Source organism: Lonchura striata, chromosome 19 (genome assembly GCF_050655825.1).
Source record: "Lonchura striata isolate lonStrDom1 chromosome 19, ASM5065582v1, whole genome shotgun sequence".
NCBI lineage: Eukaryota > Metazoa > Chordata > Aves > Passeriformes > Estrildidae > Lonchura > Lonchura striata.
This window is the reverse complement of record NC_140721.1, coordinates 5,749,616-5,777,529: the sequence shown is the minus strand read 5'-3', so window position 1 is coordinate 5,777,529 and position 27,914 is coordinate 5,749,616. Positions and strand designations below refer to the sequence as shown.

The 27,914-nt window shown below is 44.2% G+C and overlaps 2 protein-coding genes and 1 long non-coding RNA gene across 5 annotated transcripts; 1 reads left to right on the top strand and 2 right to left on the bottom strand.

Moving 5' to 3' along the window:
- Nucleotides 1–609: 609 nt before the first annotated feature.
- On the top strand, nt 610–14,966 carry NIPSNAP2 (nipsnap homolog 2). Of its 2 annotated transcripts, XR_014949571.1 has the most exons (11): nt 610–723; nt 5,024–5,163; nt 5,247–5,292; nt 8,140–8,234; nt 10,040–10,110; nt 10,447–10,587; nt 10,972–11,003; nt 12,192–12,286; nt 13,062–13,145; nt 13,853–14,111; nt 14,848–14,966. XR_014949571.1 is itself a non-coding variant. In XM_021550953.3 (10 exons), the coding sequence occupies exons 1-10, from the start codon at nt 638–640 to the stop codon at nt 13,915–13,917; spliced, it is 855 nt and encodes a 284-aa protein (XP_021406628.1). In that variant the 5' UTR covers nt 610–637; the 3' UTR covers nt 13,918–14,966. The 2 variants fall into 2 exon arrangements, 1 of the variants encoding a protein (XP_021406628.1); XM_021550953.3 differs by having other exon boundaries at nt 13,853–14,966.
- Nucleotides 10,226–12,995, bottom strand: LOC110482041 (uncharacterized). Its single transcript, XR_002467355.4, has 2 exons — nt 12,869–12,995; nt 10,226–10,352 (listed from the first exon to the last, which is right to left on the bottom strand). It is a non-coding gene; the product is annotated as an uncharacterized LOC110482041 (long non-coding RNA).
- Nucleotides 14,967–18,772: 3,806 nt separating the features above from the next.
- On the bottom strand, nt 18,773–27,914 carry PSPH (phosphoserine phosphatase). 2 transcript variants are annotated; one of them, XM_085557465.1, is made up of 6 exons: nt 27,550–27,914; nt 23,238–23,396; nt 22,121–22,255; nt 20,490–20,635; nt 19,642–19,790; nt 18,773–18,959 (listed from the first exon to the last, which is right to left on the bottom strand). In XM_085557465.1, the coding sequence occupies exons 2-6, from the start codon at nt 23,375–23,377 to the stop codon at nt 18,849–18,851; spliced, it is 681 nt and encodes a 226-aa protein (XP_085413591.1). In that variant the 5' UTR covers nt 23,378–23,396; nt 27,550–27,914; the 3' UTR covers nt 18,773–18,848. The 2 variants fall into 2 exon arrangements, with proteins under 2 accessions (XP_085413591.1, XP_021406629.2); XM_021550954.4 differs by lacking the exon at nt 27,550–27,914 and having other exon boundaries at nt 23,238–23,555.

Sequence of the window (27,914 nt, the reverse complement as noted above, 5' to 3'; positions counted from 1 at the left end):
GGAGCCCCAAAACCAGAACTGGTTCCCCTATATCTGAGTAGCGGTCCCCAAAGTTGGGCAGGGTCCCCCTAAACTCTACTGGGTCCCCCCAAGGCGGGGCCGGGGTCCCTCTGCGTCTGAGTAGGTGTTCCCAAACTGGGGCATGGTTCTCCCTAAAGCCGACTTGGTTCCCCCAAATCCGACTTGGTTCCCCCAAAACCGAGGCTGGGGAGCCCCAAAACCAGAACTGGTTCCCCTATATCTGAGTAGCGGTCCCCAAAGCTGGGCAGGGTCCCCCTAAACTCTACTGGGTCCCCCCAAGGCGGGGCCGGGGTCCCTCTGCGTCTGAGTAGGTGTTCCCAAACTGGGGCATGGTTCTCCCTAAAGCCGACTTGGTTCCCCCAAATCCGACTTGGTTCCCCCAAAACCGAGGCTGGGGAACCCCAAAACCAGAACTGGTTCCCCTATATCTGAGTAGCGGTCCCCAAAGCTGGGCAGGGTCCCCTAAACCCGACTGGGTCCCCCCAAGGCGGGGCCGGGGTCCCCCCTCAGCTGAGGGGCCGTGAGGGGGTCGCGGGGCCGCGCATGCGCGGGCGGCGCTGCCCGCCAGGGGGCGTGGCCGCAGCCCCCGGCCCAGGAGGGAGGCGGCGGGAGCAAGATGGCGGCGCGAGTGCTGCTGCGGGGGAGCCTGGCGGGAGCGCCCGCCCTGCCGCGCCTGCAGCCCGGCACCGGGCCTGCCCTCAGGTGAGCCCTGAGGGGGGCGAGGCGGGCGGGACGGGGCCGCCGGGGGAAGCTGCACGGCAAGAGCCGGCGCCGCCCGAGCCGCCTTGCGCCCCGCCGCGCGCAGCGTCCCCTTGCCAGGCTGGAAATGGCGCCCCGCCGGCGGGGCAGCGGCCGGGCCTGGGGCGGGCGGTGCGAGCGGCGGGGCGTCCCTCAAGGTCACGGGCCGCAAGGCCGGCCCCTTCCTTCCCTCCCCGAGTCCGCCCCTGGGTGGGAGGATGGCCGCCGGAGCCCGGGCTCGGGGGGCGCCCGGAGCCTTTCCCCTCACGGCCACCCCCGCGCGGAGCGGGCGCGCCGCGGCTCCGGGGTGCCCCGCCGCCTGCGCACCGCTGCGCCCGTGTTAGACACCGGGATGCTCGCACCGCGCTGCCCCTCCAACTCCTCCGAGCAACAGGGTGCACGGCCGGCAGCGGCTCCTGTCAGCGGGCACGGCCCCAAATCCCTGCTTGCCCAGGGTTTGCGTGGCTGCACATCCCGACGTCTTCCTGCCTTCACCGTTCACAGCCACGGCTGGTGTTTCCGTGGGAGCTGGGCTCTGCACCCTTCTCCCGGTGCTAGGGCACACAGAGAGGCACATCCCGCAGGTTTTGGTGTGCAGAGATTTGTATTTCTGTGTGCGAGGGTGCCCGAGGTGCATTCATACACGCACACAGCTCCTGGGGGCACCTCCCAGGTGTAGGAAGCAGGCACAGGGTGATGGAAACACAGGAATTCCCAAGCTGGGATGGATCTACACAGTTTTTCCTCCCTTTCCTTGAAGCTGCCGCTTCAAGCTCTAGAACAAGCATCCCTGCAAGCAGCTGTTCAGGGAATGTGTTGTGAGGTTTTACCTGCATGATTTTTGCATATTTTAGTTGCAAATAAACTTTGTTTAGACCACAGATCAAAAGCTGTCAAAGATAGAAAAGTTGGTTTTCTTACTCTTCCAGGTAGATTTGGGTTACTACAAAATCTAAATACTTAACCTGGTGTGTCCCACCCAGGTTATGTTTTGTGCTAAAAAGGTGTTTTCCGTGATATTTTTACTCTAATCTAAACAAGCAATTCAGTGTTAGCCTTTTGTGTTCAGAGCCCAACCTTTGCAGCAGGAAAGCAAGGCCCACAGTTAATATTTGCAGCTTGAGAACTTGATGACAAGTTCTCAAAGACAAGTTGATGCTCACAGCTGTTGAAAGACCTGAATTCAGTCCCTGCTCCTCCAGAGCTAATTTTGGGTACAGATTGCCCCAAAAATTGAATCAGTGATCAATTCAGGGCTTCTTGGTTCAGTGGTATTTTTAGGATATTGATTAAAAGTCAGGCCATTGAATCTCAGTTTGGGTGCAGTGTGTGAGGTGTATATTTAGTTGTGATTTGTGCTCATGAGGAGCTTTACAGCTGCTGGGGAAAAGATTTTTCCATACATGTAAAGTATTACTCATGTCATTGTTTTGAAAATTAACCATACCTCCAGTTTTCAGTGCAGTTTAACATTCAAGTCATGAGATTCTCCTAACAGCAAAGAAATTTGCTTTTCAGAGTTAATCCCTGTAGCTCCAGCTTACTTCTGCTGCTGATGGAGTTCTTTTTCCTCTTCAAAGTTTGCTGCAACCAATGATCCTTGTAGATGAGTTTTCTAAATATTACCTTGCTAACTTTGTTTAATAAAGGGGAGGGAATGGTTTAAAATGAGAGTTTACAGGTCTGAGTATTGCAGGGTTTGACTTCTGCCTCCTGGAGCCAGGGAGGGCTTAATTTGAGGGAGCCTTTTCAAACAAAACTTGAATTTCTGAGGTGGGGTTCTCTGAGCTCAGAGAAAGCTCCACTCCAGCAGCAGCCTTATCATGGACTGCCCTTCAAATGCCTGCCCTCAGGAATTTAGCACAGCCTCATGTTTGTGTGTGTGCCCAGAGCAGGGCAGGCACCATTTTCAATAAACACACCAAGATTTAAACATCATTTCTTTGTGCTGAAGGTCATCTCAGCTGTGGTGGTTGTTTCTCTGCTGTGCAATACTTTCCCTCTCCTCCAGCCTGCTTCCATGGGCAGAACCAGGTCATTATGTTCTTTTCTGACACTGGGATTAAAAGGTGGATTGTTGTAAAAAATGCTTTTGTGCAATACAGGTGTGTCCTAGGGGATATTTTCCCAAAGGAAATTGAGATTTTCTTTCCCTGTTTTCTTTTCCTGGTAGAAAGCTTTGGCCTGGAGGTCCAGCTGTCCTCTGGATCCACAAGTCAGTAGTTAGGGGTGAAAAGTTGATGGCTGAGATTTCCACCTTAGAAATAAATATATGTGCTACAAATGTCACATTTAATATTTTAGTATTTCAGGAGAAGCTTGTGACAGAATTAATTTTCTTCACTGTGGCTACTATGAGGCTGTCAAAAAAAGGCAAATTGAAGGAAGAGAAAGAAGCAAAACCTTTTGAGCTTGTCAGACATTGTAGAGGATCAGTTAAATGCATCAGATTCCTTGTCCTGGTCTCTGGGAAAAAGGAATAATTCCTTTAACACATCACTTAAAAAACCACAGTCTGTGTGCTGTGATGTAAAGGGAGGTGCCACTATTTTGAAAGTGTACTTGGAGAAGCTGGACAAAGATTGGATAAGAAAAGACAGTGAAAATGTTATGTTTGGAGGCAGGGGAAATGTGGATGTTGTACAGAGAGCCTGGCTCTGTGTCCCTGTGTGTTGCTGCAATCTCATCCTCTTTCCCAAATCAGTATTTCATGCTATTTTTCCTCTTGAAAGACATTTCCCTTTTGTAGAGCTGTCTTTAAGGAGCACAGGAACATATGGCACTTCCTTTCCCTTTTACACTGTGCAGCTTTCCTTCTGCACGTTTTTTGCTCTTTTTCACTCCTGACTCTTTACACCAGGCCAGACCCAGCCCTGGGCAAAAACAATGGGTTAAAAAAGAGGATAAATAGGCAGGAGAAGCAGCCATTGCACAGGGAATAACCATGGATAATGTGGGTTGTGGGAATAGGGTTTGTAGAGAATTTTTAAAGTTTGATGGAAGATTTTATATACATTAATTGTTACAGTGACAGTGTTAGCACCTTGTGTGCTTCACTGTGCACAGCAAATGATGAACAAGGCCATCAGAGAAGTTTTTTCTGTTCAAGAGAGAAGGGGAAATGTGGGAAATGGATTTGTAGAGAATTCTCAAAGCCTGGCAGAAGGCTTTCATAGTGTGCATCCATATGCAAACTTGGAGATAAGAAATGCTGACTTAGAAATGCCATGAAATAGAACAGACATTGTTGAGAAAAAAAGGGAACTAGAAACAAGTTTCAAAGGATGGCCTTGCAAATAAGTCTGGATACTTCAAAGAAATAGAACTATGAAAAATGCATTGTAGTGGGACCCATGGGGGGTAATTTTAGATTATTGGCTTTAATCTACAGCATGGTGTGGCAAAAGCTGATAGGGCAGGAAACTTGTAATAATTATTTTATAATATTTATATTATATGTAATTATAATGTAATTAGGCTTATAATGTATTGTGATTTAAAAATAGCTTCTTATTGTGATGGCATGAATTATAACATGTTATAATTAATTATATATTATAATATATTACAATTATATAATTAATTATAACATCATGTTATAACATAACATATTGTCTGTCTCTTTCTGTCTCAACATTTCTGTCTCTTCACATGAGACAGAAAATAGAATAAAAGTTTTTACAACACCTCTCAGTTGCCCTGTCTCTGGGTCAAAAAAGAGAATAATCCAGCAGTGGATAACTGTCTGTGAAATGTTAATTTATACTGTCTAGGGAGAAAATATAATAATATCTATATGTAATTTATATAATATAATAATGTCAAGTGAAATTATAAATCTCAGTGATCCACTTCACTGGGAGAGACTGGGAAGTTCCAGCAGTGTGCAAGTGGACGTTGTGCTAATTTCTGATTGTGCTTTTCCAGTTGCACTCAGTTACTAAATAAACCTGCCACATTGATCACTAACCAGTATATTGAAGGCTCTTCCCTGAGACCTCAACGAGTCATTATTATTATTTTAAGTGGTCTTAGTCTTAAGTAGTCTTAAAGAAATCCATTGCAATCACAATTTTTATGAATACCTGGAAAGAATTTTAGTAAAAAACAAGCTTGACTTTCCCTTCAAGACTCCATTGCTGAGTGCTGTCACAGCCACAGCTCTGTTTTTTGCCATTAGTGTGTGCCAAGGGCAGCTCTGTGGCTACCTGCCCTGCCTGCCTGGTGGCCACGCCGGGCTCAGGGCTGTCCTTGTTCCCTGCAGGGGGCTGGGCTGCTCTGCCCGCAGCGCCCGCGAGGACAGCTGGTTAAAATCCCTCTTCGTGCGCAAGGTGGATCCCAGGAAAGACGCCCACTCCAACCTCCTGGCCAAAAGAGAGACCAGCAGCCTGTACAAACTGCAGTGTGAGTGATGGCTCTGTGCTCCCAGCACCTCTCCTCCCTCTGCCCCTGCCCGCCTCACCGCCCTCTTGTTGTTGTTGTTGCAGTTCACAATGTCAAACCTGAATGTCTAGAGGCCTACAACAAGCTCTGGTAAGTGGGGGAGCTCTCTTTTCACCTTTTAGGCATGTTGATTTGGCAGACATCATAGTGATGTAGAGGGGAGGTGACAAAAAATCTGCTTTTTTAGCATTTGGTATTAAATAGATCCTATGAAAAAGCAAAAAGTCCTGTAGTCAGTTCACCCCACCTCCCTCTCGGCGTTGCCATTTCCTGAGCTGCAGTTGAGGATGATTCCTGTTGTCATAGTTATGTAGAGGGGAGGTGACAAAAATTCTGCTTTTTTACGATTTGGTATTAAATAGATGCTATAAAAGAGCAAAAAGTCCTGTAGTCAGTTCACCCCACCTCCCTCTTGGCATTGCCATTTCCTGAGCTGCAGTTGAGGATGATTCCTGTCGTGAGAGCTTTGGTGACATTTGCTGAAGCAGCTCTCCCCCTTCCCTGAGTGGTCTTAAAGTTCCTGATCCCTGCAGGGAAAGGTGGAATGTTGCCATTCCCACTGCAGCTGCCAGGTTGAGGATGGGTTTTGTCTGCACACTGGAAGCAAAGAGAGATCACTGCTAAATAAAACTCAGATGTTAGAAACCCAGGGGTTGATTTCCTCTCAGCTCATTTATATCCCTCTGCACAAGGCCTGTTCTGAGCTGCTCCCAAGGAGTTACACAAATCTTGCATGGGGGTCTCTGCACTGGGGTGATTCCCTCCAGAGGGAGCAGTTCTGGGACAGCTTTCCCAAAAAGTTACAGCTTTAGAACACGTAGGAATTACTCACATTTGAAATTGACTGCTTTAAGAGTAAAACTGCAGAAATATTACTCCTTTTCTGCCTCCACAATCCACCCCTCTGGAGCCCTGAAAGAACTGTGTGTTTAAATTTGGGGCTGGAGTGAGCCTGGCACCCAGCAGTGCTTTTCTCACTGACAATAAAAACCTTCTCAGCATAATAACACCTCTCTGCAACCAACTTTGAAGTGTGAGCACAGCAGCTGGGCTGGAGGGAGGGGAGGAAGTCCCAGCTCCCAGTTCATGTCCTCAGTTGTTCCTGGGTGGCAGCACAGCTCATCTGTCACCTCTGTGTTGGGCTGGATAACCCAGAGCTGATTTCCCTGCTATAGAAGCATAAAAAGCCACTAGAATAACATTCAATTGAGGTATTTTTAGCTTTTTTTGTTGTTGTTTAAAAAATAGATACACAGTAAAGGACAATTAGCATTCAGCCAGCTTGCTGTTTAAAAGCTGAATATAAACATGTCCAGTTATGCAAGACGGGGAATCACTTCTCTGCAATATTTCATGAGCTGCCTGAGTGTTGAGTGAGAGCAGAGATTTCTGTTTTCAAGGAAAGAGACAAACAGCAAAGAAAGAAACTGCTGACAGCAGTCAGATGAAATATCTGTAGTTAGATTGATTCTTTCCAAAGCAAATTGAAGTATTTCAGGCAAGGAGACAACTTGAATAAAGTAATAAACAAAATTAAGCCTCTCTGAATTTCCCTCCTGCCTCTCCCTGAAGAAGAAAAATGAACAGGTTAATTCTGTATCAAATAAAAATGAGAATTAGTCATCATCATCACCAGGTATTAATAAATAATGTAATGAAGACAATTACAAGAATATTTCATGAATCACTGTGGTTAAGGAGCCCTTCTGAAGAATTAGGGACAGCTTTTTTTAGAAGGTGTTCAGTGGGCATTTTTTCTTTAATTTTCAACAATACATGGTAGAATTATGCAATAATTTCCCATTCCTCTTCAAAGCTGCCTTTCCAGGATCTCATTCTGCTTTGCAAAAATGAACTGGTGGTGAAACATCCTTGACAATATCCTTGGAGAGTCATTTTATCATATTATTTACACTGGCTAGTGAGAAAATGTCGAGGTACAAATTGGTAATGAGATTTGCTCAAGGTTGTCTGGAAAGTCAGTGGCAGAAACCAGAGGAAAACTCATCTCCAATGATTCCCAGCCCCAGCCCAGCCTACTTTTTATTCCTTGATACTGTGCAGAGATTCATTGCCTGTGAGCCAAACTGAGGAAGAAGGGTAATTATTCAGGGAAAAATAGAAAAGGCAGAGTTCAACCAGACTAATTGACTTATTCATCAAGGCACAGTGCAGGGAAAGCTGTCTTGACTGAGTCAGCAATCAGCAAAACTTAAATTTCCTCATGTTAATATAGGCCACTTCTAAAGTCTGAAAGAGTGTTAGAAATCCTGGGAAGAGTCAGACAGAAATTTTGTATGGGAGGTATTTTTAAGGCAGTCCCACTGTTCATTAGTGGGTGAGTTGCCTCAAAGTAAGAGCACTTTCTGAAATCAAAAAGCAATCCTGTGAGCTACAGCCATTATTTCATTTACCAAATTATTTTTATTCATTCAGCTCAGCAGTTGTAACTGGTTTAGAAGAGTGTGCTTTCATATTTCTGAGTTCTCCCCCCTTGAGGGGAGCTTTTCCCCAAGCAAAGAAAAGCTTTTCCCCAAGCAAAGAAAAGCTTTGTCTCAAACAAATCACTCATGTAGGCTGAGTTTTCAGTGAGGAATCCTGATATTTGTTTTCCTGATGTGTTGGATAACCTTTTAGACAGACATAATTATTTAGATACACCTAATTTACTGCATCCAAAGATGCAGTAAATGTTATATATTACAGAAATGTTATAGATCTTTGTTATAGATTTCTAAAAAAATGGTGACACTCACCTTAATTCTCCATGGGGGTGTAGCCACCTTCCCCCTGCATAGCAGAATTTGCTATTTCAGCTTTCTCCTCTGCAAAATAAACTTGTGAATGTTCCTAGCATGATGCTGTGTTATACATTTATCAACTGTGGCCTCCCTGAAGGCAATGCAACCCAGTGTCTGTGTGTTCCTTGTTTTCAAGTCAAGAGGTGCTGCCAAAGATTCATGAAGAAAAACACTACCCTTGTGCTCTGGTGGGGACTTGGAACACGTGGTACGGAGAGCAAGATCAGGCTGGTAGGAGATAGAAGTACAATGTAAACCCATGTGCTTGGCAGGTTTCTTCTTTTTAAATCATCTCTGCTGACACCCAAACCCCCTGTGTGCAGTGAGGGGAGTGTGTGCATCACTCCTTAGCTGTCTTAAATGTGCACTGCTTGCTTTTGTTGGACAGCAGAGCCTTCATTCCTTCCGTTTTGTCTCGTTGTTGGTGTATTTTTGTGTTTTCCAGGTGGTGATGGTTGGTAAAATTAACAGGTTTTGGGGATATATTTGTAAAATACAATCCTGTGGGCACAGCTCCTGAATACTTCTGGGTGACTCTTGCAAAGCCAAGAGTTTGTCCCTCCTTGAGCAGTATAAAAGCTTTGTTCAGCCTTTCAGGCTGTAATTGATGAATATGAATGATAATGAATTGCAAATCATTCCAAGCCATCTGCATTGTAAACTTAACATTAAACTTTACTGGGGGAAAGTAAAAACCTTTCTGTTCATGTTCATACAAGGATACTGCCTAACTATGAAAACAAACTGGAGCTAGACATGATTGAAGAGCTGCTACAGAGGTAACTGCAAAGAGCCCGGTGTGGAGAGAAAACCTGAGAAATTCCCTGGGAATTGGAAGGAATGGGAAGCCACAGATCCAAATCCATAGAGGTTCTGTGAGAGCTGTGCCAGGCTTGGTGCTGTGGCTTCCTAATTAAAAAATAAACTCCTGCACACATCAATTCTCCCTGCACTGCCAACATATGGCAGTATTGACACTGAACAAATGCAGAGAATTAACAGCAGATGAACCAAACAATGTTTGAGAACAGCCCTGGAAGTTGAAGGGGAATTGGGGAATGAGGACAATTGAAATGGGAATTCCTCAGGCAAATCCCAGTGGCTGCTTTTGGAACAGATGAACACAGGCTGGATCTGTCATTGCATCCCCAGCCTGCCTTAGAAATGTTCTTGCAACACTGGAATAAAGCAGATTCCAGTGGGGTTTGATTTGTTCAGTGCTGGGTTAATATCAGGTGGATCCATCAAGTCTGCCCTGGGGGTGAAGCAGCAGGAGCAGGAGGAGAAATCTGCTCTCCCAGGGAAGTGCCTCCCATCAGCCTGTGGAAAAGGCACAGAGCTGCTTAAGAGGGCAGAAAATAGATTTTATTTTTCTGTGAGGTGAAACTACTGCCTTTCCATACTAAATGCTTGTAAATACATCTTTCTATGATTTATTAAAGGGGTTTATTCTGATTTATTAAAGAGTGAATGCTTTGAAAAACTGGAATTGTTTTTATAGGAGAAATCCCAGCAAATGTTCAGTTTTCTTCTGCTTTTATTCATGTTGAGCTCAGAAATAACATTTGCATCGTTTTTCATGTCCTACAGAAAGTGTCTTGCTTGTGTGCTGGAGTAATTTACTGAACTGAAAATCTGCCCCTCTACTGCTCTTAGATGAAATTGGTACAAAGCACGTTTTTGGAACTAAGTCATCCTCTTCAGCTGAATCTTAATTTCAATAACAGTCATGACAAGTCATCACATCTTACTAGCATGGCAGCAAAAAGTCCTTTCAGAAATTCCCCTATTACCCTCAGAGTAAATTGCAAAATTTTCCAAGAGAACCCCTTTCAAAAAGCAGATGATTCCATTATCCCTAAAATAATCCAATGTGTAGTGCTTTTATTAATGAAAAGCTATTTTCAAACCTGCTGCCTGGTTTCTATTTTTGTGTAATTTTGTAGTGTGAAGAGCATTTTATAGTGTGATTTTTGCATAAGATTTACCACTGGTCTGGGACATCCCTGAAAACACTGAAATTTTCTCTCTTTCAGTTCATTTGTGGAGATATGAAGGAGGTTACCCAGCTCTCAATGAGGTCATGAGCAAACTTCGTCAAAATAAGGTAAAAAATGCTGATTTTGTTACTCAGAAGCGAGCAAAGAATGGGCAGAGCAAATAAAAAAAACAGATTTAAATAGCAAAGTGTCTCATTCCCTTCCTGTACAAGCCCAGAAACCTCTTTGAGAAAGGATTTATTGTCACACTCACATTTCATTCCTGAATAATTCACCTGTAAATCCTTGGAATTCTCAGATTCACCAGGGAGAATTCATATTCCTTTCGGGATTTCGCTGTCCCACAAGCCTGATAACATTAAAAAAACCCCAATCAAAGCCACATCTGGTGTCCTGCTGTTTGTTGTTGCAGAATTTGACCCATTTGCTGTGTTATTTTTTAGGAATTCACAGAATTCCGTAAGGAGAGGGGTAACATGCTCCTCTCCAGGAAGAACCAGCTCCTGCTGGAGTTCAGCTTCTGGAATGAACCTGTTCCCAGAGATGGCCCTAACATTTATGAACTGAGATCCTACCAACTCAGAGTAAGTCCAAATTTGATTTCTTTCTGATTTTTGAAGCTCTCTGCTGTCCTAAAACCTTTGGTAGGTTTTTATGGCAAACAGAGCTTATCTGAAAAATCTGTTTTTTTATCCAAGCTGACTCTCAGAGTGTGGGGTCTGAGGTGAAGGCAGGCTCCAACAAGATCCTGATAATCTGCAGGGCTGAAACCCTGTGGTTGCTTTGAGGGATGCTTCAGAGATGACTAAGAGGTGGTAAACAGAGCAATTAGAGATTATTTTAATATTCTTATCACTCACAGGAAGGGATTGTGTTAACACAGGGTGCTTTCCATGCAGAAAGGGTGTGAAAAATGTATAATATTTTCTTTTAAACTGCAGCTTTAACAGCGTGTTTTGTTTCTGCAGCCTGGAACAATGATTGAATGGGGCAATTACTGGTAAGTGTTAATTAATTAAGGTAAGTGTTGCCTTCAGCCCTGGTTGAGAGGTGCAGGTATAGAAAAAGCAGGACAGGAGGTGCCAGGGTGGCACCAAAGCCACCAAAACCTCCCTGTTAAGGGGCTGCTGCTGCACTTGCACCCCTGGTCAGACAATCCTGTGACCCTCTGAGGGGAAAAAAAAGGAATTTTGTGCACAAACAACCCTCTGTGGTTTGGCTTTGCTTCCCAAAACCCTTTTAGTTTGCTGCAAAAACCCTGGATTTTCAGCAGAAAGCTGCTTGGGAAGAGTGGCACTTCTTCTGGGACACTTGGTTCATCTTTCCCAAACCACTTTCAGCTGAAATTTTGGCTCTTTGAGCTTTCAAAGTCAAGTTGCTTCTTGAAAAGCTGCTGAGCAGCACATTTGTAGTTTAATATATGGGTTAGCAGTATTTCAGACAGTTTTCTATTGATTATTTGCATGTGGTTTTGTCTTATTTTTAACCAGTGTAAGCTTATTTCAATTTGCACTCGCTGTCCTTGCAATTCTAGTGGTTGATAGTTAAACAGTTTGGAGTATTTTCAATTATTTGGACAAAGGTGAGGACTTAGATTTCCAGACTCATCATTGATACAATTTTTTCAGTTACAGTCATTCGAACAATTAAATTTAGTTTTTTTTTTTTTTATAAAATAGGCACATCTCTACTGCTAGAAAATCTGTTTTATAAGATACAACAAGAGAAATATTTACCTTAATTTATGCAAAGATCTGCATGAATAAAAAGTGGTATTCCACTACTACAAAATCTGTGGAATATTAATATGGCAAAGCTGACATGACTGAAACGTAAGGATTTAGTTATAAAATCAGCTATAAAAGGCTACTTTACACTGTGCCAGCAATTATTTTTATCCTGCATTTGGCTGAAAAATTATTAATCCAAAATTTAGTCAAAATGTATCCTCCAATTTTAATGCATCCTAACAAGACACAGAGGTAAATCTTAATTACTTAGTGCTGAAAACAAGCATAATGCAGCTTTTTTTCTTACTTCTAATTACTGAAGTGCACAATAAATTCAGTTTAACATTCCAGCTTCCCTTCCACTCTGTTTTTTTCCCATTTTCCAATGTTTTTTTCCCCATTTTCCCTGATTTCCTGCCCAGCTGTGCAGGCTCTGATGTCTCTGTGCTCCCCTGCAGGGCTCGTGCGATTCGGTTCCGACAGGACAGCAATGAAGCAGTTGGGGGATTTTTCTCCCAGATTGGACAACTCTACATGGTCCATCACCTCTGGGGTAAATTCCTCTTCCCTGCTCTCTTCTCCCACTCAGCCAACCCAGTCACTTTGCCCAGGAGGAAATATTTTTACAAAAGGCAAAGGAAATGTCTTAAAAGTCGGGGTAATTTTTTTTTCCCCAATTTTTTAAATTTCTTATTTTGCTGATTTTTTTTAACTTGTGTGTAAGCAAATTTGTTCTTCACCAAACAAGAAATGAACATTTCCTGGTTTGTTCTGTTTCTCCCACAGTTTCTGCTGTCTCTTTCTCATTAGGAGCTCAGTGTTTGCTCTCAGTCCCACAGCCATGACCCTGCTGTCCCAGCTCATGCTGAATCTTTTTTTTTACAATTTCATTTCAAGCCTCAAATCCCCCACACCTGCAGAAAGGAAAGTCAGGCATTTATTTCCATTCCTGCATGGAGGTGTTTTACCTCTCTCTATACATTGATATTCATAAACACCTTAGTGTTTTTCAACTTGAAAAACAATAATTTGTTAGGAATGACCCAGTTTTTAATTCATATCCCAACAATCCAGAATTTTATCTTTCAGCAATCTGGCAGCCTTCATGTAGAGCTGTGCCCCTGCATTATCTTACCTGTGCCCAGGTATTTTCTGTCTTCTCCAGCTCCTTCTGTTTGTGCTGCTCTGGGAGCTTTTCTTTCTGGCAGAGAACTCCTGATTTTTTTCCTTCCTGCTGTTCCCAGCCTCCTAATTCCTCCTTGGCATTCTTTTAAGGGATTTCTTCCTGTGCAGAAGGGAAAGGAGTCACTTTGTGCTTGTTTTCCCAGCTTACAAAGACCTGCAAACCAGGGAAGATATAAGGAATGCAGCGTGGCACAAACCTGGCTGGGATGAACTGGTTTATTACACAGGTAACCCATTAACTTCTCTGGAATGCTGGGGGCAGACTTTGGGCTGTGCCACCCTCTCTGCTCCTCAGCACATCCCACTGGGGGAAAAAGTTTTGTATCTCAGGGGCAAATGTGTGTCTGTGTCAGTTTTTATCCTGTAAAGGAGCAGAGGGACATTGCACTGAGCTGTAAAGTGAATTTTGCAGCTGGTTGTACATGGAAAAGTTGCCCAAGTGCTAAAAATTTACTGCATTAATACTGAATTTTATAGCAGCATTTCTGTGGAATGTGGAAGAACAGATTTATGTAAATGCTTGTAAAAGATTTAGGGAACCAGGGGTGAAATTTACCTTTATATTAAATGATTACTTTGAGTATTTAATGAAATACAGGAGCCTTGTTAAATGCATTGCTGGGAAAAGGGAATTTAGACTTTGGAACAAAAAGCCAGGAGAGCTTTGAGATCAAAGAAAGCTGTCACAACAAAACTCCCAGAGGTGTGCCAAGCATGTCAGATTTGGGTTCCATAGGCCACATTTCAAAGGAAGTTACACCACAAAAATGTGGGATCACTTCCATTTTGGTGAAAAGAATGGAAATATTTGTCTTCAAACGAGCAGAGAGATGATATTAAAGTAATTTTTTCCCACAACCACCATATAGAGGGGTGATTACTGAATGTGCTGAACTCTGTCAGTGAAATTAAAACCTCTCTCCATTTTTTTCAGTGCCCCTTATTCAGGAGATGGAGTCCAGAATCATGATACCCTTGAAGATTTCTCCACTTCAGTAAAGTCACTGATTTTCTTGTGCCTACATAGATGAAGTGACAAGTTTTTGTCTTAATTTATGGTATACACTGTATATCATAGTCTGAAATATAAAAGTACTGTATTGAGCTTATAAAAGAGACCTCTTTTCTTCAGAACCCACGACCTTCTGCTCTTAGGGGGAAAAAAAAAAAACGAAGAAGACTGTGATTAAAAGGTTGGTGAATTGAAAACAAGTCCAAATCTGTGGGCCAGGTCCCCAGGGAATGTGTGACCTACAGGATTTGAAATCTCCTGCTCCACAGGCACTGCCCAGAGCTCAGGAACAGCATTGCTGTGAGCATTTAATGACTGCAGCTCTCCAAAACAAACGTGGGAGTGAAATGAGAAGCTCTGGAGAAATGAGAATTTCATTTCCAATTGTGAAACGAGCAGCTCTGGGGTTGCTGTGAAATCACCCCTGGCTGGTGGAGCAGGCCTGAAATCAGCAAAGCTCCATTTCCAAGCAGGCAGTCATTAATTTGGGATAATCCTGTGTGGCAGGGGATGGATTTTGGATAGCAAGGGGCATTGCAGGGTCTCTGAGCACACTTTTGTGTGGAACCTCCCCCAGGAATGAATCCCACGCAGGGTGAGCCACGTTTCCCCCACAGACACTGCCTGAACACCCTGCAGGGAATCAATCCACTCCAAAGCATTTCCCTCCCCAAACAGCTCCAAAATCTGGGAAAAGGGGTTGAATTTAATAAGCAGTGCTGGTTCAGACTCGGAGAGGGGCTGCAGTTCCCGTGGCTGGGTTGGTGTGTGAAGCTGGGGTTGGCATTTCTGTGTACCATGGTGTCCAGTTCTGTTTTGGTTTCACTTTTAGGCTAGAATGTATTCACACTTTTTGGTGTCTGCAACGATGTGAACATCCTGTAAGTGACATTAATATTCTCTCTCTCTCTCTCAAGTGGCTCCAAGAATCAGTGTAACATACTGAATGTACAAATCAGTTCTGAATGTCCAGTTTGTACATTTCAAGAAGTTTTCAGGAAGAACATATCAGTCAATAAAAACCTTTTAATTTTCACTTTTTGCTGGCATATCTCCTATGTATTACACCACTTGTGTTTTCTCTCCTCTTGCAGTGTTTAGTATGGAAAATTCAGAATATTTCAGCTTAATTTACCCATATCACTTCTCTGGGTAGGGAGCAGCATTTCCTATTTTCTGCTGTCCTTCTCCAAAGTGAATTTATAATCTCTCCATCACATCCCATTCTGCTGAGTGTTCTAGAGGCTCTGAATGCTGTGGTGATAAGTACAAAACACTTTTCCTGTTGAATTTTTTCCACAAATTATGCTTCATTTTTCAGGTGTGCTCTCTTTCCTACTTACATGAAATACACTGCTCTCATGCCCCCCCTTGAATTTCCCCTTGAACAAAGTCAATATTTGATCTGGTTCTTGTCTGGTTTTATATTTTCCTCTTGTTGCCAAGTGATGGTGGGATTTTACTGAGTCACATTCTGTGCTGTATCAGCTTGAAGTTGCTCAGTGGGCCAAGGAAATCATTTGAGCTGATCCTCCTTGGAAATCAGCCCTGAGCACTGATATCACCTGGGGCTGCCATTTCCCCAGACTTTGGGGCTACTCTTCAGCTGCAGAAAGAAAAAAGGGATGCCAATATCACCTTCCAGTCCTTTTTGTCTCTCCCAGCATCTTCCCAGATTTCTTTTCCCTGGAAAATTGTCCTTGTAACTCCTACCCAGCAATCTCAGCCAGAGACAAACAGCAAAAAACATTTTTGGAGCTACAGGATTTTTGTGTTCGATGCAATCCATGTTTTTTACCTTCACCAGGAATTAAATTCTGCCTGGCACAGCTCTTGTTGTCCAAAGACCACAAAGTTTTGCCTGGATAAGGGATCAGAGGAGTAACTGGGTGTCCTGTGGGGTGACATCACTGTGGAGTCCCTCACCCACTCCCAGCATCTGAATTCCCCCTGGATTTCTGAATTCCCCCTGCCCAGATGTGTTATGGATGAGCCTCCCCTCATTCTGAGCTTCCTGCTTGTTCTGGCTGCCCTCAGGGACAGATAAAACAGATAAAACCTGATATTTTACCTGCAGCTAAAGCAGTTCCTGTTATTTTCCTTACAGATAACAGTGTAAACTCCAATGGAAATGAGTATTCCAAATCTTCCCTTGGCCTCCCTTTGCCTGAGCTTGGTTTTCCCTGGTTCTGTGAACACTCTTGGGATTTTCCCTCTTGATTCTATGGCTGAGTTCAAGTTTTCCTTAGGTGAGCAATCCCTCAGCATTTCTTACAGCACAACTGCTGCAGTTCAGAACTGAAGTCACTTCCCAAAGGTTGAGAAGTGGGGGAGCAGTTCCTGGAAGGGCCTCTGGCAAATCTCAGCTCGTTCCACTGCAATGACACCATTAAAACTCAGGTTTAATTGTCCTGGAGAAGGCTGCAAACTGCCCCTCATGCAAATACATAATTTAAAACAACTCTGCCTCACTGAATAATCACATTTAAAGCCTTTTTATGAAGGCTGGTGGTCAAAACACCCACCTGGAGCCCAGCTCCTCCCTGTGTGACCTGTGCTGCTCCCCCAGACTTTGCCCCTCTGTGCTGGGATGTGTCTGGGCAAATCTGTGTCACTGAAACTTTCCTCCCCCTGCTCCATTCCCTGCTGGGAATTTTCCACTATTTCACAGGCAAAACAGCTGAGCTCTCCCTGAGCTCAGCAATGCTCCTGCTGCCTCCTGGGCTAGAGGTCAGCCTCGATATTTGCCCAGTGGAAGGGGAGGGAGGCATTTTATTTTTTTTTCCCCAAGCCAGAGTGACCTAAAGAGCTGTTGTGAAATCCCTGGCACAGCCCCACGTTTCCATAGTGCCCCGACTGGCAGCAGCTCCTGCTGTGAATGTTAACATCCCTGCAGGGCTCCTGCCTGGGGCACTGGGGGAACTGCAGAGCCCTGAGCCATGTCCCAGTGCCTGCAGCTCCAGCTCCGTGGCAGATTTATTTCCTTTGTGGCCTTTTCATTCCATAAAAAACAGCAAACAAACTCCTGAACTCCTAACTGTGGGATTGCACAGAGGAAAAGTGGGAGCAGAAACTCGTCAGAGGTGCCCTGCTCGTGCAGCCTTGCCTGAACAGAAGCAGGATTGTCCAGGAGCTGCCCTGGGAGCTGGCTGGGACTTTCCTCAGGAACAATTTCAAAGAATTTTACTCCCAGAAGTTGTGGGGAGCACTGCCAGCCATTGTCTGCTTGGCTTTTGTGGGGTTTGCTGAAGCCTCTGCAGATCCTCTGGGGCTCTCACGTGTCTGCCTTGCTCCAAAAACCATCACAAGTTTGGTTCTGAATTTGTTTTCTTTTAACTCTTCTCTACTATTTAAATGCTGTTGTAACCTCAAGGCAAAAACATTTGACAGCATCACTGAGAGCTGCAGCCCTCACTCTGGGCTGGGGTAACTCCTGTGTCCCCCATCTCCTCCTCACAGAATGAACAGAACCAGGATTTATTTGTTGGTGATGCTTTAACAATTGAACAGCAGCTGTCATGTGGCACCTTGGTTTAATCATCATAAATCAAGGAAATTCAGTGCTAATTGTGAAAAGCAGTGATTATTATGAGACAATGTGAAATTTTGGATGGTAGGGACATCACTTGTTTCTGTTCCAGCCAGAAATTGTGGTGGGGTGAAGGAGAATTGCCACACTTCAATTTCTGGAAAAATATTGGGGCTCTTTGTAGGCACTTAGAAGATAAAAACCTCAGCAGATATTAAATGTTTTTATATTAAATCATGTCATATTTACCCATCTTTCTGCTGTGTGTTGTGGGGATTGAAGGAAGGGGCAGGTGTGTTGTATTTTAACATTGATAAAGCTTTTTACATCCTCACAGGTGAGATTCTTACAAGTCAGGGACATAAAAGTCCCACGATGTGAAAAACACTCGGGAGAGTTGTCAGCATTTACCAGGAGTGTTCTCTTGGATCAGACACTAAAGAAACTCCTTAAAAAACCAGGATCCATCAGCTGCAGCTCAGAGGAGTTCTTAGAACAGGTCAGGCTTAACTCTGGCAGAGTTTAGGGGTGGTTTATCCACACTGGAGGCAGAGGAAGGGACTGAAATTTCCCAGAATTTCCTTTCAAGGTTGATGAATTCACTCCCATCTCATTACAGCTGCTGGGGGTGGGTTGGCAAATGAATAAAACATTCCACAAACACTGGGACCACTTTCCAAAATCAGCAGTTTGGAATTTGATTGGAATATTTTGATGAAGGATGGGAACCACTCTGTCCTTCACCTGAAAGTGTTTCTTGGCCAGGGATGAACATTGGATCTCAGATTTCCATGCAGCTCCTGTTGAGTAACTGATGTTGAGTAATAGATGACACCACAAGTTCTCTGTACTCATAATTTTAATGAAATCAAAGATATTTAGTGATGTTTTCCACCTGTTCACTGATGAGCTGCTGCTGAGATTCTGCACAGTGAAAGGTTCTTGCCAAACTGCAGCCTGAATTACATTATTATTATAATAATTATTATTATTATAATTATTACTGTTATTATATTGATTAGGCAAAGTTCTTGTTTTTTGGCCTTGTCCTTTTTTTTTGTTACCCAAAATAAGTAGAGGCATTACTGATGAAACAGATGTGCAATATAGACCAGGAGATAACCCCTTAAGGTATTTTTAACTTTTTATTTTCTATGTTTGGTCTTCCCTTGGAAGTAAATAATTTATTTCTTCCACCATAGGAAAGCTTTATAAAAAACTTTAACCATTTTCATTCCAACCTATTTGAGTAGCACGGTGCCAAAGTGGAAGGTCCCCGACCCCCAGAATCATTAAAAACTCCAGCCCACAAGTTTGCAAACAAATAAATGTTTAATGGCATTGTATAATGGATTTACAGGTGTTAAATAGATTATTTTACACGAGGATTTATCGCTCTTCCAGCTCTTTTAGCAATTCATCAAAGTGGGTGATGTACCACTTTGCTTTCTCCTTTACTTGTTTTCTGACTACATTGCCTCCAAATCCAATGAAGCAATCCTGGAAAAACACAAGGAATGGGCACATGGATTATTGCATGGAAGGAACAGAGTTCTCAGTAATTAAGTTTGCTTTTAAGATTGTGTTTTAAAATCCTGTTTTCCTTTGCATGTTCATTTTTCAGATTTATGAACAATTAATTCTGCAGCATTTTGGTTATTGGGGTTTTTCTCAGTGCCTTGTAGCTTCCAGATTGTTCAGATGTGAGATTTTCCTGAGAATCTGATGTAAATGTGATGCAATTCCATTCAAGAGCAAGCAAACATTGGCTCATACACCAGCATCCCACAATTACCCCTCTCCTGTTTATCTTACCTCTGCTTGCCTCAGCTGAGAGATACCAAAAGCAAACTTTAACCCTATCCTCAATCATTAACCAGGGCAATCATCATTTCTACATCTCACAAAACCCCCTGCAGTGAAAGTTTAAAATTTCCACTGCAGTTTTTCTTTTTTTTTCTTTTTTTTTTTTTTTTTTTTTTTTGCCTTGAGGTGGGAAGCATCAAACAAATCCTGAGCAGTTTTGGGGTACTGGGGGACTTTTGTGTGGGGATAGGCTGGTACATGAGCATTTATAAAATTTGTCTTGCTGGTAAATTTTTTATTAAAGAATCCAAACCTCACTCTTGTTTTTGCCCCAAGGATTTGCTGAGAAGGAATTCAGGATTTCTGTAATACTCACTCCAGGAGGGCAGGCTTCCATGTCTGTAGCTCCATCTCCAATCATGACCACTTTCTTGAAGTGGAACTGTTCTTTCAGATGAGTGATAACTTTCCCCTTCCCCCCTGATTCAGCTGTTGGTTGTGTTTCATCAAATCCTGCATATTCTCCTAGAAAACAATGGAAGGACAAGTTGGAAATACAGATATTTTCTTGGAAATTAAGATCTCTGCCTGTGGTCTTGACTTCATTGCATGCAGTCCTGTAAAACTCACAGCACAGCATCCCAAATCAATAATTCCAAGGTAAATTTAGACTGGATTTCACCCAAGTCTTCGGGGGGGGGGGGGGGGCGGATTTTCAAAGGAAAATAGAGACATTTTCAGAGAAAATCAGAAACCTGTGTGGGCAGTGCTGCCAATCCCAGGCGCTCTGGTGTGAACACCCCAGGATGATGCAGAGACTGAGTAGGAAAGCCTGAGTAAGAACAACCTCTGTACCTACAGCTCTGGGGGCACTCCAGCTTCAAATCCAGAGCAGCTCTGCTCCAGTGCCCCAAAGCCCCTGAAAGGGAGGGTTGTGAGGGCAGCTCAGGCCATGGACTCTAACTTGAGAGGAGAAAATGAAACTCTGCTCTCAGCAGCTGTAATAAGTTTTACCTTTGGCACAGCTTGCAATTAAAAAGTAACTGCAGCTCTATTTCTTACACTGAGCATGCCCTGAGCTGGTTTTTGGTAAGGTTTTGTTAATTTTCCTCCATGGAATCAGCTGGATTGGTAACAGGACAGTGCCTGCAGCCCAGTATCTGAGAGGTGGAAGCAGAAAGGTGCCATTAATGAGCAGAGAGGGGAGGTTGGAGGGGCTCTCACCGTTGAAGTAAAATTTGAGCCTGTTGGCAAAGACGTTTGCTGTGGGGATGTTCAGCTGCAGGGCCACGTGTTCCACAATGCTCTGGAAGCCCCCCGAGACCAAGAACACCTGAACCCCTCGTTGGTGGAGTCTGCTCACCAGCTCCCTGAGGAGAGACAGCACAAAGGGCAAATAAATCCTTGCTAAGCCAGGCTTTGTGCTAGTCCAGCTTAGTTTGGGTGTGTGCTGCTTCCCAGCTCCATCCACCTCTGCTGCCCAAAGCTTTTCCCTCTCTCTGTGCACACACCTGACAAAACCATCATTTCATTCCTCAAAACCAAGCACTCCCTAAAACTGTTTTCACTTTCACATTAGTTCCCTTGAACAAGTGAGAGCAGATCCAGTTCAAAATTTCTTTTCTGAAGTGAAACAACAGCAAGAAAATGAATCTGGAATGCAGCAAAATGCAGGGAATGAGATAAAACCGCTGCTCCAAAATGCTAAATGGGCTGAAAAGTGCAAAGTGCAAAAGTTTTCTAGCTCAAAGTTGGTTCAGCAGATGCTGGACATCGATGCCATCTTTAGAAGAGGGCACCAGCTAGAGAAAGGAATCAAAAAAAAAAGTTTGTGACCCCAGTTCATGCCAGCAGGACTTGAAGGCAGTGCAGAGTTTTGAGGATTTGGCTCTGGAGGCAGAAGATCAGCCTGGAGCAAGGGGAGCAGGGGAAGGGGTGGAGGAACAGCAGAAACACTGAACACTGAAAAAAAAAAAAAAGCAGAGGCTTAAAGCAGGACCCAGAAAAGGAGGAAGAAAGGGAAGGAATGAAAAGGAGGAAAAAAGAGGAGGACTGAAAAGGAGGAAGAAAAGGAAGGAATGAAAAGGAAAATCATGTGATCCTGAACAAGGAAACAATGTTCTCTTTGTGGTTACCTCTAGCTGTCTTCTACAGAAAAAAAAGATACAATGCAAGCACAGGATCATCTAAAACTCCTTTTATATGTTAAAAATATTTTAGACTTGAAGTTTTGGTCAGATTTTGTGCTAAAGAAATTATTTTCAATTGATAGAAACAATTTGAATAGGGAAAAAAAAGTCCCCAGAGCTTTTCATTTAAATAGTTCATGTTCATTCCAAACCTCAGGATGAATGAATACACATATTTATGTGTGTTTGCTTTTATTTTAATGGTTTTAGGGACTTCAGAATGGGTAGCTCTGAGCAATGGATCCAATAAACTGAGCCAGGGGTGTGACTGCACTGAGCAGAGTCAGAGAGAGGTAACAGAGTTGCAGAATAGACCAAATTTAAGGAGGTATTAAATCTCCTCCCAGTCCCATCACCCCTGAAAAAACAGTGGTTGAACAGATTCTTTTCCATTTTCATTTAATCCTCAAGGCAGGGTTTGAGCTTGGCAGCCAAGGTGCCAGTTAATATCTAAGAATCTTTTCTTTTTCCATGGATGTTTAACCATTAGCCATGGAGTCAGGCTCCTGATCCAAGCTCTGTGCACACCCAGCATGGAGACGGAGCAGGAAGGCAGCACAAACCAGCTCTGTGGCCTCACAGCACCACTAATGGCACAGAATTTGGTTATTTATTCCATCTGCTTCCTGAATACTCAAAAAAAAAAAAAAATTCAATTCTTCTTACCTTATTCCTGGAGTTAGCTGAGGTGGGTTGTCAGATATTAATTTCTGCACTTGTTCATAGGAGGGCCTGATGAGACCTAACCGTGCTGTGAGAGCTGCCTTGAATGTCACAGTGCCACCCATGGCTCTGCGGGTCCTGAGGGACAGCCAAAAAAATCAAATCAGGGACATTTCACCAGCTGGGGCTTCTCCCAACAACAGAGCATTAAGGAGGAACGACAAGGAACCAGGTAAGAGAGGTTATGTTGAGCCCAAAGATTGGTGGCTAGGAGATCTCCATGGATGGGAGAACCAGTGGAGCAAAGGAAAATGGCTCAATTCCCTCTGTGATGCCCTGCTGGGACCATATTCCTGAGCTGAATCTAACAGAGCTTTTGCTAAAAGCTTCAGCTGGTGCTGCTTCCCAGTCTCAGCCTCAGCAATGGGTTGGGAGTGCTGTCCCCTCTCCTCCATCTCATGGTAAGGGTTCCTCGTTCAGAACAGGGTTTGGTAATGTTCAGCCAGGTTTAATGATGAGGGCTGCTCTTAGTCTATCACAATTACCACTAGAGAATTTATTCCAGGATGGTTTTGTTGGGTGGCCATACAATTCCCAAACCAAGTCACTTCATCCTGCATTAATCCCACAGAATTACCACTAGAGAATTTATTCCAGGATAGTTTTGTTGGGTGGCATCACAATTACCAGAACAAATCACTTCATCCTGCATTAATCCCACAGAATTACCACTAGAGAATTTATTCCAGGATAGTTTTGTTGGGTGGCCACACAATTCCCAAACCAAGTCACTTCATCCTGCATTAATCCCACAGAATTACCACTAGAGAATTTATTCCAGGATAGTTTTGTTGGGTGGCCTCACAATTCCCAGAACAAATCACTTCATCCTGCATTAATCCCACAGAATTACCACTAGAGAATTTATTCCAGGATAGTTTTGTTGGGTGGCCTCACAATTCCCAGAACAAATCACTTCATCCTGCATTAATCCCACTTGCTACCCCGACCCCTTTACAAACTGCCATCATCTACAGCAGAACCAAAGGACAGTGTAGGACAAATCCAGGATCTCAGCTCACTTTGCCTGCCCTGTGGGAGCTCCCCCAGCCACACTTACATCTCTGCCACGGCGTCCCCAACCCCACAGAACTTGGCCAGCTCGTCGATGCCCTCCTCCCTGATGACGGTGCTGTCCACGTCGAAGCACACGGCGTTGGCGCTGCGGAAGATCTCCTTCAGCTCCATCAGGGACGCCATCCTTTTGGGAGCCTTCTTACTGTGAGGGGACAAGATGAAATCTTTCTCTGAGTGGGAGTGGTGCACTGTTTCCTGAGCCATTGGTGCTGCTGCTCGGGCGAGAAGGGCCGAGCGCAGGCGGCTCAGGGCTTTTATCCCGGGGGCAATGGTGGTGGAGGTCTGGCTCAGCTGCTGATTTGCTCTCGGCTGTTGCTGCCTACTGATGGTCACCTCGTGCTCCAGGTGGGCCGTGGAGCCCTGGGCTGCTGCTGATTTGTTCCCTGCTGCCTCAGCCCATTCGTGGGTTCAAGGTTGTAATCCTTGGCGTTGGCTGAGGCACCAGGCTGCCAAGAGCTGTGTGGGGTTGCAGGGCTCTCTTTCATCTCGGGCGTCTTGGTTTCTCATCTCTACCCCAGCTTGGGGTGTCACAGGAGTTGCTGCAATCCCTCAGGATTGATTGCAAACTATCCTAAACCTGTCAATGAGTGGTTGTTCCTAAATCAGGAAGGTTTAGATCCTCATTAATGAAAGATTGGACCATTAACATTGGGAATTAGCCTTTTATAAATCCATCTAACCCTTTGGCCTTTGAGAAACTTCATTCAACCCATCAAGACATCACATTTTCTATAACAGTCCCTGACAAAAGTTTATTTTCTACCCTGTTCAATCTGTCCACTTCAATATGTTGAGCACTGCTGCCTATCAGTAGCTTAAAGAGTTAAGTATCTTCTTAGTCATCCCTGTTCAGCTTGTGCTTCATCCTTTCATAGGGGAATTAATTCAGTGTGGATTTTAATGTTTACTAATCTATAATTTAGACACAAACAACACCTTCCTATTTATCTCACTTATCAGAATTTTTTGTTTTCAGAAGTTTTTGTTTCTTCTAATCTCTCAGGCATCTCTCAGGACCTGTCTTGTATGATTGATCTGGGTTGCAGGTTCTTTTCCATCAAACAGCACATTCTTAGGAATTATAGATGTATTTATAACCTCTCATCTTTTGTTTTCCTCTCACTAATGGTCAAAGCAGGAACAGAACCTTTGGGTTTATTCCCAGGACTTGATGAATATCGGGATACAAAAGGCTTTATGAAAAATTCCCATCATCGCTACAAATGTAGAGCACACACCTCTTTTATCTGCTCTTGTGCATGGAATAAAAGAGAATTCTCCAATCTATTTGAGGTGGTTGGGAGGTGGAAATGTGTCTGAAGGAACCACCCAGCCTGAGTGGTGAAACCTGTTGTGAACAGCCAGGAGCTGGGTCTGCACAAGAGATCCTGCCTGACAAACAGGAGATGGCAACTGGCAAGGGACAGAGACAAGGAGTGACATGAGAGGCACAGGCAGCCCTCAGACAGGGCCTCAGAATAAACCTTTTTGGGGTTTATTCTGCTGCCTTTGAGGGGAGTGGTGGCACTAGAGGAGCTATCCCAAAAAAGGGCTTTTACAGAGCCCCTCTGAACTGCAGCTTGGCACAATTCTGCCTTTGGTGCATGAAGCTCCAGTCTAGCCTTAGAATCATGACTAAAGGATTATTTGCCGCAGGCCATGTGGGGTTTTATCTTTTTCTACAAAGACTCCAGCAGACATGTAAAATAAATAGTTATAAGCCATCAGCACAGCATATAAAAGAGAATTGACCATGGACATCAATACCTCTGCCAGCGCCCAGCTCTGAGGTAAGGCTTGGTGGCCAGAGGCCAGCTCTGAGGTCAGGCTTGGCACTGGCTGGGCAGGTGACACATGAATTGCACGTTTATTTTGCTTTAGCCTTGACTTTCTCTGGGCTGCAGAGCTGGGCTTGTGCTTGCAGGGAAACATCCCAGGGCAGCAGTGACACTGGCGTCACCCTGCTGATGCAAAGCCACCATTGCCTCAGCTGGGGCTGCCCTGCTCGGTGACAAGCTGGAATTTGGGCCTGAAGCACGGCTTTAATCCACCCCAGAAAAACATTATCTCTCCAAACGTGTGCTGGGAGTGATGAAATGTTCTCGTTTGCTTCTCTCTGACATCCACATTTCCCATGCTCCTTTCCCTGCTGGATGGTCCAGACAATGACAGCATGAAAGCTGTGGTGGAGTTTGCACTTTGATGCACAAAGAAAGAATTATTGTGGAGTCATAGTTGGAATTAACCCTGTCCTCGCTTTATTCCTCTTTGAAACTGGTTTCAAACTGTGGTTTATGTTATCTAAAAATGACAAACTGGAAGGGAAGAATTGCAAAAATCATCAGTAGCACATCAGAGCAAAAAGAATTAAAGTTGTGTAAAACCCTTCCAAGGACAACACTCAGCTGCAGTTAGGGAAAAGCAATTTTGTATTCCAGAGTGGTCCAGGCCTGTGTAAGTGGCAGAGATTAATTATTCCATAATACAGAGCATCTGATTGCTTAAAAGTGGAAATGTTCTAATGAGGCGGGAAGAAAAAAGAAAATTCTCACAAATAATGGGTTCTGTTTCCATAAGAAAAACACTGATAGGGAATCTCGGATCTTCCTACCACTGAATTTCAGGTAGGTAATTAATTCCTAGCCAGAAAAGCATCCAAGCAGCAAACATTTCCACAGGTCTGATATAAAATAACACAGGAAAAAGCTGGAAAGAAGAATATGGGGAAGATAAGAACAATGGGCAAAGAAGTGGCTAAAGAAGACAAAAGAGTGAGAGAGGTAGGGTGAAACTTGAGTTAAAGATGGAGAAAAAAGGAAATTACAAGGGAAGAGTGGAATTCCTGTGAGATCTCCTTGCCTCCAGACTATGAAGTGTTTCATTAGGCTGTTTCAAAAAAAAAAAAAAAAAAAAAAAACATTTTCACAAGAAATAATTCTCTTTCATAATAGACAGGGTGGAGTCACAAACAGGGGAATTATGTAAGAGCACATGGGAAAGGAAAACAACTGAAATATTCTCTGTTTGCTGTCCCTTCAAAGAAGGGCACTTGCCTCACAGGGAAAAAACTGCCCCATCCTCTGTATCCACATGTAATGCAAGTGGAAGCACTAAGTGGTGCTCAGAACTGCAGGTGTTCTGGGGCTGCAAGGTTTTGATGAGATTTCAAACCCCTCATTGTGACTAGACCTCCCTTGTTGTCATATTTCAGCTTTCAGAAGTGCTGCCACGCTGCTACTTTGCATGATGATCACATTTAATTGCTGTTAAAAATGAAGATTAAGTGAATCTTAATGAAATGTTATCCAGCACTCAGGAATATCCTTGTTTGCAAACAATTTCTGATTCACTTCCCCATTTAACATTGTACCGAACATTAGCAGAAGTTCAACCACATTAAACTGTTTCTTTTGCCTTGAAGGGAAACTGCTGCTCAGAGCAAAGGATTTGGAGAAAATAGTTCTTGAAACTTTTTTCAGGGCCTTTTCCTCCTACAGCTTCTAAGAACATTCCCAGGAGTGTTTCCATGGTATGAGTTTAAACAAACCATTTAATCCTCATTGTTCCTAGTCCTGTGTCTGTAAAATGGGAATAACACAGTGGCACAGCTTTTCTGTGCTGAGCTTTCATCCTCAGAATTAGCAACGTTTTGAAAGCTTTAGAGGAAAGCTGATACATTTAAGCAGATTAGTTATATTTAAGCAAATTGTGTTTATGTTTTATATAAGTTTTAGAAGTTCAACCCATCCACACATAACTTTCTGTGGTTTACAGGGTGAGAATAAGGAGAGTCAGTCCTTGATTTCCTGGGTTTTCTTCATTTTATAAGGTTTTTGTTAAATCACCTGGGTTTTCTATTTAGGTTTAGGCTTTTCTTTAACCTCCTGCTCAGTTTGTCAAGGCAGTGGCACAAAGCTGTCTGCAAGTCAAGGAGATGAGCTGCTCGCAGCTCCACACGATTATCTGCACAGCAGTGCCTCACAGCGAACTCATTTAAGCACCTCGCGAAAAGCAGGTGAAAAACGGCAGAAGGAACCTGTTGGATGTTGACATCCACCTCCCAACTCTCCAATCCCCTCTTTGCCTGTCCTGCCAAAACGCTGCTGCTCCCCCCGTGCCCGATTGCATCATTCATTCACGCTGCTGTTATAAAACAACCACCACGCCGGTGCCGGGCAGCACAGGCGCAAAATCCTCCTCATTTTCCCTGCTGGAAAAAAAACAACCCGTTGCGTTAGGGATCTGCGAGCCAAACTCCAACCCCTTGGGAGCAAAGCACGGTGCCGCTGACTTACAGAGGGAACGGCCGCGGGCGCTGCCGCCGCTGGGAAGCTCCGCTGCGCCGCGCGGGAGGGATCGGCTGCGCCCGTCAGCGGCACCAGCCCCGCGCACGGGCGGCGAGCCACGGCAGCCGCATCTCGCAGCTCCGGTAAAGAGCTGAGTCAGGCAGGCCGGGGGGTTTGTTTGAGGTGCTCGCACACATGGGAGCCGAGCAGGGCAGCTGTTCGCTGGCAGAGAAGGCGGCAGAGGTGTGACCGCCCCGGGGCAGGGGAGGAGCCGCTCCGGGCCGGGCGCGGGGGGTTCGCTCGGTGAGACGCGGGCAGCTCCGCTCGGCAGCGCTCGGGAGCTTCTCCTGGATGAAATCAGCCGGGCAGGGACG